The sequence below is a fragment of the Larus michahellis genome, chromosome 7, assembly GCF_964199755.1.
Source record: "Larus michahellis chromosome 7, bLarMic1.1, whole genome shotgun sequence".
In the NCBI taxonomy this organism is placed as follows: Eukaryota; Metazoa; Chordata; class Aves; order Charadriiformes; family Laridae; genus Larus; species Larus michahellis.
This window is the reverse complement of record NC_133902.1, coordinates 50,215,948-50,230,456: the sequence shown is the minus strand read 5'-3', so window position 1 is coordinate 50,230,456 and position 14,509 is coordinate 50,215,948. Positions and strand designations below refer to the sequence as shown.

The 14,509-nt window shown below is 52.5% G+C and overlaps 1 protein-coding gene across 1 annotated transcript; it reads right to left on the bottom strand.

Annotated features, from left to right (window-relative positions):
• Nucleotides 1-12,016: 12,016 nt before the first annotated feature.
• On the bottom strand, nucleotides 12,017-14,286 carry C1QL2 (complement C1q like 2). Its single transcript, XM_074594980.1, has 2 exons — nucleotides 13,357-14,286; nucleotides 12,017-12,751 (listed from the first exon to the last, which is right to left on the bottom strand). Exons 1-2 carry the CDS (start codon nucleotides 13,993-13,995, stop codon nucleotides 12,572-12,574), a joined length of 819 nt encoding a protein of 272 aa, XP_074451081.1. The 5' UTR covers nucleotides 13,996-14,286; the 3' UTR covers nucleotides 12,017-12,571.
• Between the last annotated feature and the right edge of the window lie 223 nt (nucleotides 14,287-14,509).

Sequence of the window (14,509 nt, the reverse complement as noted above, 5' to 3'; positions counted from 1 at the left end):
TGCCATAACTTCTACAACTTCTGTATGTTAACCCTAGATCGTGGCCCCACCATACGCCACGCAGGCAGTAAACACAAAATCATCCCTGGCTGCTGGGAGCAGAGGACATGGGATGGAGGGATGGAGACAGAGGCCAAGCAGCATGGGAATGCAGCAGAAAGCCTGTGGTCAGGCTGATGGCAGAGAGCTGGGCACCCCAACTCCAGCCACCTTTTCATGGACACCAGGGCACAGAGGACAAAGACAGTGTATGATGGAGGAGGTGAGATGAGTGACCTAGCCAAAGAAAGGGAGATGTTTCTTCCTAGAGGCACATATGGATCATGTTTTATTTTGGTTATAGAGGTGGGAGGTCCAAATAGCTCCGTGAGTTATGAATAGCTCTGCAGTGATGCACGCTGTTATCACGGAGTTAAAAGTGGTCCCTGTCAGCCAGGAGCAGGAGACAACATCCCAGCGAGAGGCTTCCAGGGGAGGCTGGAGGAGGAACCCTCCGGCAGGCAGAACGTCAGGAAAAAGAAACATTTTTTTTTTTTTATTAAATTTAAGCCCAGAGTCAATCTGGGAGACATATGTAATAAATACATTAACCAGCCATATAGCGAGCCCAGCAATGGTCTGCTAGTTCTGCAGTACCTCTACCGGCTTTATCTGACAGGAATTTCTAATGCAATTGAATCTGATTTCACTTCCCAATGATCTCATTTCGGTCACTGTCACACGTCCCACCGCCGCCCCACGGCGTGAAGCTGGTGATGCTGGAATGTCAAGCCCGTGGTGGCTGATGGCGCTACATCCTCCTCGGAGAGGCTGAGCCCGGCCGGGCACGGGGCTCTGCTCCGTGGGGCTGCGAGTCCTGGAGGTGGCTGATGCATCGCAGGAGTCACCGTTTGTGACTCCTAATGAAGTGTGAGTCAGCACCGCCACGGTAAACTCTGTCCTGCGGAGGCTTAAATATAGAAACTCCGGCCCAGGATGGAAACAAGGATAGTCAGAGTGTTGTAAATGAAGTAAATGCAAACTCAAGCTGAGACTTGAGAAGCGTGAAAATTTTTATGGTGGAATTTTTCTTTTCTTCTGAACAAAATTGACGTTTTTCCCTTTCGTGATCTCAGCTGGTAGGCAGAAAACCAAAAAGATCCACAAGCAGAGTACCCTAACTCTGCCATGTTCTCCCCTTTCTTTTTACATTTTGAAGCTTTTTTTTTCAATGAACACTCTATTTTCTACCCGCAGAACTGGGACACCTGGAAGAGCACTTGGACTTGAAGAGGAAACCTCAGAACACACACCCCCCCCAAATCTACAGGAACAGGGAAACTAAGTGACAGGGATCCAGTGAGACAGAGCTTTGAGATTAACCTTTACGTCACTCACACACATCCACTACATGGGGAGAAGGCTTGGGGTTCTGTTGGTTGTTTTTTAACAGCTAACCTGCAGGTTATACAGATTAAAAATACAGTAAAAACTTCTGAGGCATCCTCACTCGGGGGGGGATACTACGGTGAAAGCAGTGAGTGCTCAGCCCCCCTGGGGCTCAGCTCCACGGTGCCGTGCTCTGGTGCACCAGGCACATAAGGGCAGGGCCCCTGGAGCTCAGTCAGAGGTATATACGTTTCTCATATCCCTGAACTTCAAAGGGATCTTGCGTGCTAGATGCCTTTGGAAAGCTGAACAGCAGATTCCAGGTTTCCATCTTCTTACCGTAGATGCAAAAATAATGTGCTCAGACAGATTTGTGGAGGTAACGCCAAAAGGGCACCCAGTGCGGTGATAGCACCTTGGCATGGTCACTCAGCAGGACTTGGGGTGATCCCGGGCAGCACGAGCTGCGGCAGTCTGGAGCTATGAAAACAGCGGATGATCCAGGGCTTAGCTCCAGGGGCTCGCTCCTGGCATAAGCCCTTCCACCACCACCCTGCCCACCCGCCCTCACCCCCAAGGCCCTGCACCTCAGAGCCTGTAAGGGATGCTGCTATTTGCTGCTTGTCCCCGCTGCGACACCGAAGCAGGCGGCCAAGCGGGGTGGCTCCTTGCCCTCCACCTCTCCATCGCCTGCTAAACCCCCATGGTCCCGGTCCCAGTCCCGGTCTCTGCCCCGCTGCAGCAGTGCCTCCGCCAGCAGCCCAGTCCAGCCCAGTCCAGTCCAGCCCAGCCCAGCCCAGTCCAGCCCAGCACACACCAGTCCAGCCCAGCACAGCCCAGTCCAGCCCAGCACAGCCCAGTCCAGCCCAGCCCGGCAGCGCTGCCATTCCCGGCCGTCGCACGCCCCCTCTTGGGGAGCCACCCTTAAGGCCAGCCCCATCCGCAACACATTGCCCGCAAAAAAAAAAACCCTGTCCGGGTCGGGGCCAAGCTGGGAAGACCCTAGCAGGAAAATCTAGCCCTTCCGAAATGGATTTAAGAGAGATGTAGTCACTGCGGTGTGCAGTGACAGCGTTCCCCGGGACGCAGAAAGGCACCAAGGTTCATTTTCAGAGGGCTGTATTACCGGCGTAACTCTGCAGACACACTGAGAAAGAAAGGGTGATGGGAAATCAATAGTGCATATGATCTTGAGGAGTCATCTGGCTTGGCTCCTCATCCCAACACAGCTATGCTACAGCCAAGTCTGATGGATGTCTAACGCACTCTTAGACACCTTCTGTGCTGGAGACCCACAGCCTTCCCAAGCAACCTGCTCCCACGCCTCACCATCTGAAAGCTGCTCTTTCTGTCTGACCTTGCTACTGCATCTCAAGGCCCTCACTCTTTCCTATCCAAAATGAGCACAAAGGACACATTTCCCTTCCTCCCTCACCCTTAAGGACCATCCGCTTGTGCCCCCTACACCCCCTTCTTCAGGCTGAGCAGACCAATCCATCCGTCTTTCTTCTCAGGTTGCATTTTCCAGGTTGCCAGACTGGAAATACGGTTGTATCCTGGACCATCTGCAGACATCTCACAGCTTTCTGGCTGCATGGTGCACACGAGTGGAGCCTGCTCCAGGTGAGATCTTCCCAGCAGCCAGGAGAATGGGATTACTTCACTCCCTTGGAAGCTCTCCTCTAGCTTGTGCATCTCAACATGTGCACATCTCAATCTGTACGCTGGCCTTTTCCACAGCATACATGGTCACCTCACGTTTAGTCAGTGGTCCTCCATATCTTCCCCGAGAAGTGGCTCCCTGGCCACTGTTCCCAACCATCCCCTCTGCTCCTCTGGCTTCCCAGCACACATCCATGCCATGCACTGCCTCCAGGTAGAGGTAACTTGCACCTCTTGGATTCTCTCCTGGTTTTTTACATCCCTTTCCTCTGTTTTGGCAAGGTCGTTCTGAATTTAATCCTCTTCTCTGCCTTCGTGTCATCTGCGGATTTAACAGACAGGTCTTCTACTTAATCAGTCCCAGCACTAACGATGGCACTGAATAGGGCAGAGCACAGGACACACACTGGCACCATCCCACACAACACGGATTCTCCTGGCAATGCATCATCCATAACTGGGCTCATGGTACTTTACCCAATGGGCTTTGAAATCGCTGTATACGACCAATATTTGTAATATTCCCACAGCTGTTTTGAATGCAATTTGCTTGCTACAGCTGCAGATCATTTTCTTATTTATCAGCAATAAAAGAGAGAAAGGAAGAAGACAACTTCACATCTGTTAAATCCGCGGTTTTCTCTGCATTACCTGATGCCGACTCTGCCCAAGGAATTGCCACCAAAAGAGAAGCCCGTGGGAAAACACATGGGAAATCAGCAGGCCACTCTGCCCCTAGAAGACTTGTATTTGTGCCACGTGGAATCAGCAGATCTAAAATGTTTGCAGGCAGTGACTGACCTCAGTTTGCAGACAGGGACAATCACCCGGTCGTACCCCAAAACGCTCTGTGAACCACAAGCCTTATTCCTCCCACTCCATTCCCTCCCACCATCAGTCTGTGACAGCTAAGACAAATTTTTAAAGTCTCAGCTCTGCCATTGTCCATCCTTCCATTTGACAGCACGGCTCATGGATTTTTCAGGCCAGAGGGGACTGTTAATATTCACCTCGTTTGACCTTCTTAAGCAATCCAGGCTCCCATATTTCACTCAGAGATTTCCAGGAGCGAATCAAGTGATAAACACTTACAGATACTTCAAAATTTAGCTATTGCAATGAAACCCTGCCTACCTGACGGGTTTGCTTTTCTATTGCTTGGAGAAAGTAGTTTGAGGAATCTAACATGAGAAGCAAGCTCCATTTTTCAATTTGAAGTCTGCTGGAATACAGAGGCTTCCGGTGGCTATGAGCTGGCATGAATTCATTCTCCAGGCACCTTGCTTCCATGAAACAAACTGCTTCCCATTTAAGACCCATCTAAGAAAGTAAAACTTGTCAGTCCTATTAGCCAACTAATAGAAAAGAAAAAGTAAAAGGACAGCTTGCGGTTAGTTGCAGGTAGTTAGCGCCCTAACTCAAAAGAAAATTAGCTTGGATGAGCTATCGAGAATTCTGCTTCATTGTTGTGCCTGAAATCAAAGATGCTACCTCTGAAACCAGAGACAGCACCTTGTACATTGTTCATCTTCCATTCTCTGAAACCATCATACAGCCTCTGCCCACATGGGCATCACACTGGTCTACAATTGTGCTTTTTTTTTTTTTCTTTGGAAGGATGGTAGTGGGAAACGGAAGAGGAAATCTGAATTGCAGTTCTCAGAAAACACCAACCACAAATTAATTCAACAGCTACGTATTTGATTTGTGCGCTTCTGAAGTAAAAGCACATCCATCCCATGCTGCTCCACAGGCTTCAAAGCCTGTACCTATCAATACAGAGGCTTATTGACTGTGCCAAGACCAAACCGAATAACTTCATGAGAACTGAGAACAGTAACAAAAAACACCGCCACCACAAAATCTCAACCAAAGATTAAACCTGACCTTGATCCTGCCCTGCTAAAGCCACTGAGCACCTGCACACCAGCTTTGGTGGGGATCAGACCAGCCCCATAGAGAACATCTAGTCCACCAGCCACATGCATTTTCTTGAGCCCTTCCACCTAGAGAGCAGAGCTGTCACAGACCTGGGCAGGCTAACGAGCCCAGGTGCAAGGAGAAATAGCCAACAAAATCTCATGTAGATGGCCTTCTCAATTTTAAGTATTTTGAGACTAAGAGCCAATTACGCCTTCCAACATCCCCCTGATTTTGCTGCCTTAGGGAAAGATGTTGGAAAAGATTTGAGCAGAACTTATTTTGATGCTGCAAAAGGCAATTTTAGGCAGACAGTCACCGCAGGGTTCAGCGGTCATGGACTCTTCGCCTTACGTTGCCGAAACAATGTTCCCCTGGAAGAAAGGAAACATTACATCTCTGAGCAGCCGTCCTGTCCCATCTCCCTCCTCATAGCTTTGAACAAACTTTGTTTGAGGAAAGATTATTTAGGTCACCCAATCAGAAGTGAATTAAAGCTAAGACTGTTTTAAAGACCTGCCTTGCTTTGATCCTAATACATATTTCCTTTACAATCAGTTTCTCTTTGCATCATTTTGAGCCTTTTTTTTTTTAGGATCCGCTGGAACACCTTTCCTCTTTCCCAATGTAATTCTGAAAGCAATATAAAGTGCAAATAGCCATTGAGACACAGCGTATGCTCAACAGAAACACATTTGGTCTTCCTACCCCCCCACTGCCAGCCAAGGCTTTGGTAGAACCTGGTGCAGCACCGTGACTCAACCAGCCTGTAATGGTTTAACTGGGATCACAGCAGCATTCTTAAGATGCACAGCGGCGTCTTTTTGAGACTTCACAGAGCACACCATCAATATGTAACAACACTGTGCATCCTGAATTATGGTGTTGCTGGAATCAATGGGATTTTGCATATTAATTGCAAACACACCCAAAATGACAAAGGAATTTATTGGCTTAATTATTATTTCAGCTCCAATAACGTTCAAGCCTCATTCTTAGTGATAAATAGCGACAGTGTTGCTCTTGGAGGATGCTTTGCCTTTTGAGAGGGGATGCTGAAGTTCAGGATCCAAGCTCTCCCAGGTCCAGCGATGCACTCGGCAGGGTCTTGGAGGAGTTGAGCTTCAGAGGTATTTGCCACCTCTCTTTCCTAAGCAGGTTGCTAGATGCTGGCAAAAGGAGCTACTCCACCTTCGGCAGATGCTAACGGTGTTTTCCCTGAAAAGTGTTTATATGGTGACACTTACTGGGCAGGACACAAAATAGAGCTGGACTGTTTCCATCTCTAGGGTACGAAGACTGACATTCATTATAATAGGTCCCCAAACACGACATAACAGGCACCAGTTGCCACACTGGCAATCCGAGGGTAGCTATATGTAGTGTACTTAAGGATTGATTTCTGACTCCACGGGTGCTGAGAAAAACTAAATTTGAGAAGAATTAGATCCGCGTACCTGGAAGCAGACTTTGGCCCTTGGGCTCCCAGCTCCCAGGAAGGACAGCTCCATGAAAAATGAGGTGCCAGGAGAAGGAGAAGCAAACGTCAAGAATTCAACTATATACCAAAACAAAACAGAGAGAAACCCACCTGGATCTGATCTCCATCACCTCCTGCATTCACATGCTGCAGCACAGCACGGCTGACGCGAAGTTTCAGGAACAGCATTACAATAATGAGGGAAGAGCAAGACACTATCTGAAAAGCAGCTTCCTCCCCAAGGAGTTAAAACATTTTCTGCATTATCATACCATCAAAATTGCATCTTAAAACTCAGATCGGACAAAGAATCACTGTTCATAAAGCCTATGCAGAGGATAGCTCACATCTTCAAACAACTTATTCTCCTGGGCATGTTTCCCCCCCCCATTCTCAGCAGCAGATCTCTCCTCTTTGGGATGGGCATCACATCACAACATTTAAGCAATAAGCAATTTGTTGACAAAGAGAAATGGCACCAAGAAAACATTTCAGCTGCATTCAAGACTGGGATTGGATTTTTTTGTTTGTTTGTTTGTTTGTTTTTCTAGACATGAACTGGCAGCTGCAAGCGAAAAGAAGAGCCAGCATCATGTGAATGTCCCCTCTCTGGGAAGAGAACAGCCAAAGGCTGCAGGCAAGATATGCTCTCCATGTCACCCTGCTCGTAGCGCACTGGAGGAAATAATCCTGCATTAATAGGGCAACAGATCACAGGGATCAAACAGGCCTTTTCTGTTTCTACCCCAGCTCATGCCAAAAAAACCCAAAAGGGGAGCAAATGCAACAGAGAGAGGGATACGCCATCAGCCCCCTGAGAAGAAAATGTACTCCCGTTTATTAGAATATAGCGCTGTGCCACACTCTGGGCACATGGTTAATTCAGGCTATTTTATAATTGGAAGAACCCGAAGAAGATGGGCATTTATAGCTTTGTCTGCAAGGACACAGGGCCATAACTCACAGCTCCTCCAGAACTATGCCCTGCAAAACCTGGAGAGCGAGGTCCCGCAGAGCGCTCTGCGGCGGGGCCAGGATGCAGCAGTGGCTCGGCACCTTTCAGGCTGTGACCTGAAACCACCAGCTCTCAGGGCTTCAGCCTGGAACACAGAGGGAGAGGAGGGGAATTCCAGTGTACATTCAAGCCTAGGACATCAAATCACACCACAGCCTCAGCTTCTCCCCTACCGAGATAAAGCCTCGGTCCCACAGGCTATTTCCAGGGGACCAGCATTGCCCTCTACTGGTCTCTTCGTAACGCATCGTCAAGGCCAGTAACAAACTGGTCCTAAACCAAGAAGAATCAGGAGCTCAGATCCCTGCTTTAAACCCCCACGCAGCCTTCAAAACTGAAGCTTGCTCAAGGGCAAGTGGTGGGCTCAAGTCTGACTATTTAGTCAAGCATCTCCCCCACTTCTGCTGTGGCACCTGCTGTGTGACCAAGGGCTTAACTTCTGAAGTGCCACGGGCTTGGTCTAGAGAAACAGGCCCCTGTTTCCATGTTAGACACAGCTTATCATCAAGCTGAACCTCCCTCTGCCGTTAGACGTGAAGCCAGCTGAGAGCAGGCTCTCACCTGTAAGTGCCAGGGTGTCCACACGGTAACAGTTTACCTCTCTCATCTGTAATTAATCTTCCAAGTCTCTGTACAATGCAGACATTGGCAGTAAAAAGGACCAAACTCTTTGGAGTCTCAAAGTCAGCGAACACGGCTAGTCTTTATTTTATTCTGACAGGCTCCTTTATCCCAGAGACAATACTAAGACCCAGGACGTTAGCAGGATTTTTCCCAGAGTTTAGTTCTGTCACGATAAGGAAAATAAAAATGGCATATTACCAAAGAAAAAAGGTATTTAACACAAACAGATTTAAAATACACATATATGCCATTTTGCCTCTGTCCTCCACAGACCCCTTTAATATAACTAGTCTGTGGCATAAACAGAAAAAGATCACTTGAGCATCCACCAAACCCATCCTCTCTCCCTTGAGTTCACAGATCAAATCTGTCCAGTCACACTAAGCCACCGAAGGAGCCAAGCAAGGAGATAAGCAAGCATTAAATCACTGAGAAAAACGCCCAGAGTGAGTTTCAAAAGCAGTAAGCCCAAGACCAAAGCGTGGCTCAACGCACATGTGTAAAGCCATGAGGCACAAAAAGCAGCACTTTGCTTTTCTAACCGCAAAAGGGAAAGAGAAAAACCCAGACGTGGGGCTGTCCTGCCCCCGCTGCGGGCCAGTGTGGCCCCATCAGCCCAGACATCACTCCACAAAGGGATGAGCACCCAGGAGAAAATCTGCAAGCCCAGATCCTGGAAAACACAGAGGCACCAGCTTTTGCAGAGGACATCAGACACCCAGCTGCTCTGGCAGCACGGGGTAGCCTCAGAAAACTCTTTCCATACACTGTCTGGTGAAAACTTTGCCCCAGCAGCTAACCAGCTTCACTCAAGCCAAAGCAGGATTTCCCCACGCATCTCCCCAGAGACTTGCCAGGAGCTCCCCAAGCCAATGAAGGTCAAAACAGAAGAAAAGAAGTGCCCAGCCGTGAGCCCATTGGCTTGCGGGAGAGCAGAGTAACCTGAACACCTTCCTCCAGGGAACGCCGCAGACGAGGGGTGGCTGGCACCCCTCTCGGGGCTCTCAGCAGCATCCCCATTGCCCCTTCCATGGTGTTTTGTGTGTTTGGTTGTCTCCCTGCTCCCCCCTTTTCCAGGGATCCCTTCCATAGCCAGTGCTACCCAGGCACAGTACAGGGAGCTCAGACCAGGGTCAAGGATTCACATCAGCAGCACAAAGATCAGGGATTTGTTGGTGCAATATCTAAGTTGCCTTGAGAGCATGAACACCTGTCTATTCTTTTTATCTTAACTTTTTTGTTATCGTTTTAACTTGAGCATGCAGCTGGGCACAAAACAGAAGTACCCTTCGTCTAAAACTCCGACTTCCCGCTCCTCTCAGGGAGGTTTCCCTATTTGCATCACATCCCATCACCCCACCACAATTCTTAAAAGCATTTGCTTTACGCATCGGGTAAAATAACACCTCTCAGGGGTCAGACCTCCAGAGCAGACAGTTGTTTGAGATGCCAGTATCATTCAGGAAAGGTGGTTCCAGAGAAAGCTGAAGCCAGCCCCCGAGTACACATGAACTCTCCTCCCCTGATCCACACCAGGGGACCAGGGGACCCCCTGCTATGAACAGCCCCTTCTCTTTGTGCCACGAAACATACAGAACCCACGGAGCTCATCTAAGGGGAGGAGGTCCCAGTCGAAGCCCAGAGGGTTAGGAGCCCAGCGCAGGCTGCTCGCTGTCGCCCTGCGCGTGTGGCCCTGCTGTCACCCACAGCCACCCGCAGCGCAGGGACAGCCGTCCCCATCCACAGCGCTGTCTCTGCTCTTCTGGAGACCTGCAGCACCGCGCACTGAAGTTTTTCACCTCCCAACTGCTTTTCCCCGTGTTACTTCAGGACAAAACCAACCCACGCGCTGAGCCACTACCGCGGTGGCTGGGATGGAGGAGCCTGCCCAAGCGCCACCGCCGCAGACGCTGGGCGAGAGCCATCAGCCCCCCTCAGAGGCAATCTCCGAGGTCCCTGCGATGAGGAGAGGAAACAAAAAAGCCTGCGAGCAGCCGAGGGAGGCGTTCATTCTATCGATTGTGTAAACTGTCAGTGGAGTGGCAATGAGCATTTTTTTTTGTTGTTTCTATCCCAGGGAATAATCCAGCCTGATAATTAGTACATAAGAGATAAGTGGAAAATGAGACATCTAGCGAGGGTGGTTCAAGCCTCCTCATGACATTGATAATGTGCAGATACATAGATCACTGTCGGGGCAAACCGCCACCGTGAGCCTGTGTCTTCCCATTGCCTCATCAATCCATCATCCGCTTAGCTACTGACACCTTGGCAGGCACACACCACCAGCCCTGCATTTGAATTGCAAGGAGCAGGCTCCACCAGGGAATACAGATTTAAAAATCTAAGATTCAAATTTGTTTAAGTATTGTGAACAGCAATTCCCTTGCAAGGCATCTTCATTGCCCTTTTGCCAAGGGGGAACAGTTGGGTCTTTGTTAGAAGTACAAATTGCTTCTTAATGCAAAGGATAAAGCAGAGCCCAGGCACCTCCTTAGAATTCCTCCTGGCTCCTGCTAATGCTGCTGCATGTCAATTTTAATTTTTTGAAATTTAAACCGAGGGCTTTGTGTCTAAGCTCCATTTCGTGGGAGGGGAGGGGAGGAATAGTCAGAAAGGATTACGGATCCGAAGGGAATTGAGGATCCATAGCAATTATACTTCATTTGGGTCCCAGACACTGGTTTTAATCATATTCTAAATAGTACAAATCGACAAGACATTAGAGATTGATAAGTGCCTAACACATGTACCTGGTTATGAACTCTGCTTCCCTCAGCTGGGGGATGTTTGAGGATGGGACGAAGGGAGGAATTGCTTTCTCTCTCTGCCCCTCCTCTTCCAGCCAACAAGAAGACAATACCCACTGAGGACTAGGTAGGAGACAGAAGAGACTGTAAGAACTCGGTCATCACTGGGATACCCCAAAGTAGGGCTGGAACAAGTTCATCAAGGCTGTGGTTCCGGCCAGGGCCAAAGCTCCAGCCTTGGCAGAGCAGTCGGAGTCCGGCTCCTGCCTCTCTTACCTGTGAAACTGCACTAACGCTGCAGAGGGCAGTAAGCCGGTAGGGAGGCAAGACCTTCAGGAGGGGAAAAGTCAAATGACAAGACAATAAAACAAAAAGAAAAGCTTTCGTAAATCAACTTAGCTTTTTTAGCTTCAGCAGAGCAACCCAAATTTACCCAAACTGAGGAGGTTACCTGCTGGGGTGACAATGAAAGATGCATCTCCTCCACCAAAGGCTCAGAACCGCATGCACTAGTGACACACCTGTGCACTTTTAAAAGGACACAGAGTGGATGAGATTTACCGAGGACCAGCAAGAGAAAACCTTTGCAAACGGTCTGAATCCATCGGTCTTCGGTGAGCTTTCTCTCCCAGCCCATCCTGGGGACTGTGCAGACCCACCTACGGTCAGGTGTGGTTTCCAACCCACATACACACCGCAAGTGTGTGCACTTAGACAGAATCTCTCCCCCGCTGCCTTCCTACGTTTGTCAAGCGTGTTACAGAAGCACGGCTTTCCATAATCGCTGATTAAACCGCTTTTCTTGTACTTCACTAACCTCTGGATCAAGCTCATACCCAGTAAATCTGTTTAGGAGATCAGCTCCACACCCCCACTTCCACCTCTTGATGACTGTGTGCCGCCTTTTTAAAAAACTGCATAAAGGTGAAGCTTTTTTTCCTCTCCCTCTGCTTCTTCCCAGCCCCCTGGAACCATAACCAAGACCCAGCCAGGGTGCCCCATCCTAACTTGAAATGTTGCTGCAAATATAAAGGTCTGAAGTGACACCACCCTCCTTTGCCTCCCATCCTCCCGTGGCACCACCACAGCGCTCCTTTGCAGCACTGGAAGAGACAGACAGCAAGAAGGCATCGTCTAAAAACATAATTTAATGTGGTATTTTGGTGACTGTGGTCAACGACTGAATTCTTTTGCAGACAGGAACAGGTTTGACGTTAATGACACCATCATTCACACGAGCATTGCGTTGCACAGAAAAGAAAAGTTTACACTTGAAACAAAGCAGCAGAGGAAAAACCAGTTATGGTCCAGTCCCACTTCATGAATAGTTGATCTGAAAATTCATCCTCATAATTAATACTCATAGACAAAAAAATGTGACCGTTTCAAATTCTGTGTGTGGCACAGTCCGAACTCAGGGCTCTCTTGTACCCCCCAAGGAACCACTCGAGAGTTTCAAGCTGCCGAGTTGCTGCCGAGTTCCTCGTGTGACACACAAAACACCGAGGCTGACAAAGGGAGGGGGGCGTTCAGAGCAAATGGGGGAGAGTAAGGAAGGGGATCGCTTTGTTTCACTTCTATTTCGTTTCCACAGGGTAAAAAAAGAAACCATACAAACTGATAATGAAGCTAAAGTGACCTGCAGAGACAGCGGACACCAGCAGGAACAGCGGCACAACAGGGTATGGAAATGCCAACCAGCCCCACGCGCACTGGTGGCAGGGCCAGTTGTGTCACGTCGCTTGTTTTGTGTTAATCGGGGTATAAAAGAAAGCCAGAGAAAGTGCTGTACTTATTGTTGTTGCCTCCATGTGCTTTGCCGCCGTCCAGCTTGACGTACACCTCGTCGCCGGAGTCCAGGTGCAGCACCACGCTGTTGCTGGCATAGTCGTAGTTCTGGTCCGCGTCCTGGGCGATGGCACTGGCCCGCACCTGCCAACACAGCCACGGGGTACATCAGCCCCCCGAAACCCTCTTTGGAGGGCTTCGAAGCTCCTCTTCCCCAGCCCCTCCCTCAGCTCCCCGAGCCTCTCTTCCCCAGCCCCTCCATCAGCCCCCCTCAACCCCTCTCCCCCAGCACATCAGCCCCCCTGAGCTCCTCTACTCCAGCCCCCCCATCAGCCTCCCCCAAGCCTCTCTACCCCAGCCCCTCCATCAGCCCTCCAACCCCTCTCCCCCAGCCCCTCCATCAGCTCCCCGAGCCCCTCTTCCCCAGCCCCTCCATGAGACCCCTCCGAGCGCCTCTTCCCCAGCCCCGTGCCCTCCCTCCCGCCCCCCTCCTCCCTTCCCCTTCCCCCCAGCCCCGCAGGAAAGTTTGGAAGCCGGGAGTTGGGAGTTTGTCGCGGCTCCGAAGCTGCTCCCCGCGGTGCACGCCCGCCCCGACGGCGGGGAGGATGCTCCGGCTTCTCCTCACCCCGGGAGCGGCGGCGGCCGGTGCCCGCGGGCGGCGGCGGGACCGGGGGATGATGGGGGGTGACCCGGGGCGGGGAGGGCGAGGCGGGGGGGCGGGGGGGGGGCGGAAAGCGGCGGGGACCCACCTGCCCGTTCTTGCAGAGGTCGGCCCACATGCTGGTGCCGTCGCCGCCGCGCATGAGGATGTGGTAGGTGAAGAAGTAGATGCCGCGCACCTGGCAGGTGAACTTGCCGCTGGCCGGGTCGTAGTGGTTGCCCAGGTTGGTCACCACGTCGTCGAACTTGAGGACCTCGTAGCCCTCGTGGGGGCTCTTCAGCCCCACGTAGAAGGCGATGCGCGGCCCGCTGAAGGCGGCGCTCAGCCCGCCCGCCGCCTCGCCGCCCGCCGCCGCCCCGCCGCCGCTCCCGCCGCCGCCCGCGCCCGCCAGCGCCAGCCCGGGCAGCCCCGGCTTCCCCGCGTCGCCCCGCTCCCCCGGCGGGCCCCGCGGACCCGGCGGACCCGGCTCCCCGGGGGGTCCGCGGGGACCCGGCTTGCCCGGCCGGCCCGGTTCCCCCTTGGGTCCCTGGACGAAGGGCGGCGGGGGGTTGGCGCCCAGGTCCTGCAGGGCCTCCACGGCGGCGGTGCTGCCGGGGCCGGGCGGGCGGCCGCCGCTGTACGGGTCGCAGATCATGCGGCAGGTGCCCATCATCTCGTAGTGGGCGCCGCTCTCGGCGGGCGCCTGCAGCAGCAGCAGGGGCACGGCGACGAGCAGGGCGACGGCCATGGCCAGGGCGAGCCCGGCGGCGGCCAGCAGCCGCCTCCTCCGCTGCCAGAGCCGGCCGGCGACGGCGAGCAGGTCCTCCTTGCCGTGCGAGGCAATGGTGGCGCGGGGGGCCGGCCGCTCCCTGCGGGGGACGGCAAGAAAAGGCGGTGAGCCCCCCGCCGCCGGCGCCTCCCCGCCCGGCCCCCGCCTCAGCTCGTCCGCCGCCCGGCCGCTCGCCCCGCCATGCCGCCGCCGAGCGCAGCCGCCGCCGCCGCCGTCCCGCTCCGCTCCGAGGGGACGCGGCGACCCGTCCCCCCGGCGGGGCTGGGCCGGAGCGGAGGCGTCTCCGAGCCGAGCGGGAGCCCGGTTCTGCACCTCGCCCGCCCCCCCGGAGGGGGGGGACACAGGGAATCGCCCGCCCCCGTCGCCGCCCCGACGTGGGGGCCGCGGAGCCGAGCGGGGCGTTGCGGGGCGGGCGGACCCACCTGCGGGGCCGGGCGTGGGGCGCGGGGGTCCGGGGCGGAGCCGCCCGGAG

Bases quoted from the DNA above. Each gene is read 5' to 3' on its own strand.
- C1QL2 (XM_074594980.1), bottom strand. From the start codon at position 13,995: ATGGCCGTCGCCCTGCTCGTCGCCGTGCCCCTGCTGCTGCTGCAGGCG. The intron at 12,752-13,356 runs GTGGGTCCCCGC...CTGTGTTGGCAG, and splicing joins ACCTCTGCAAGAACGGGCAG to GTGCGGGCCAGTGCCATCGC.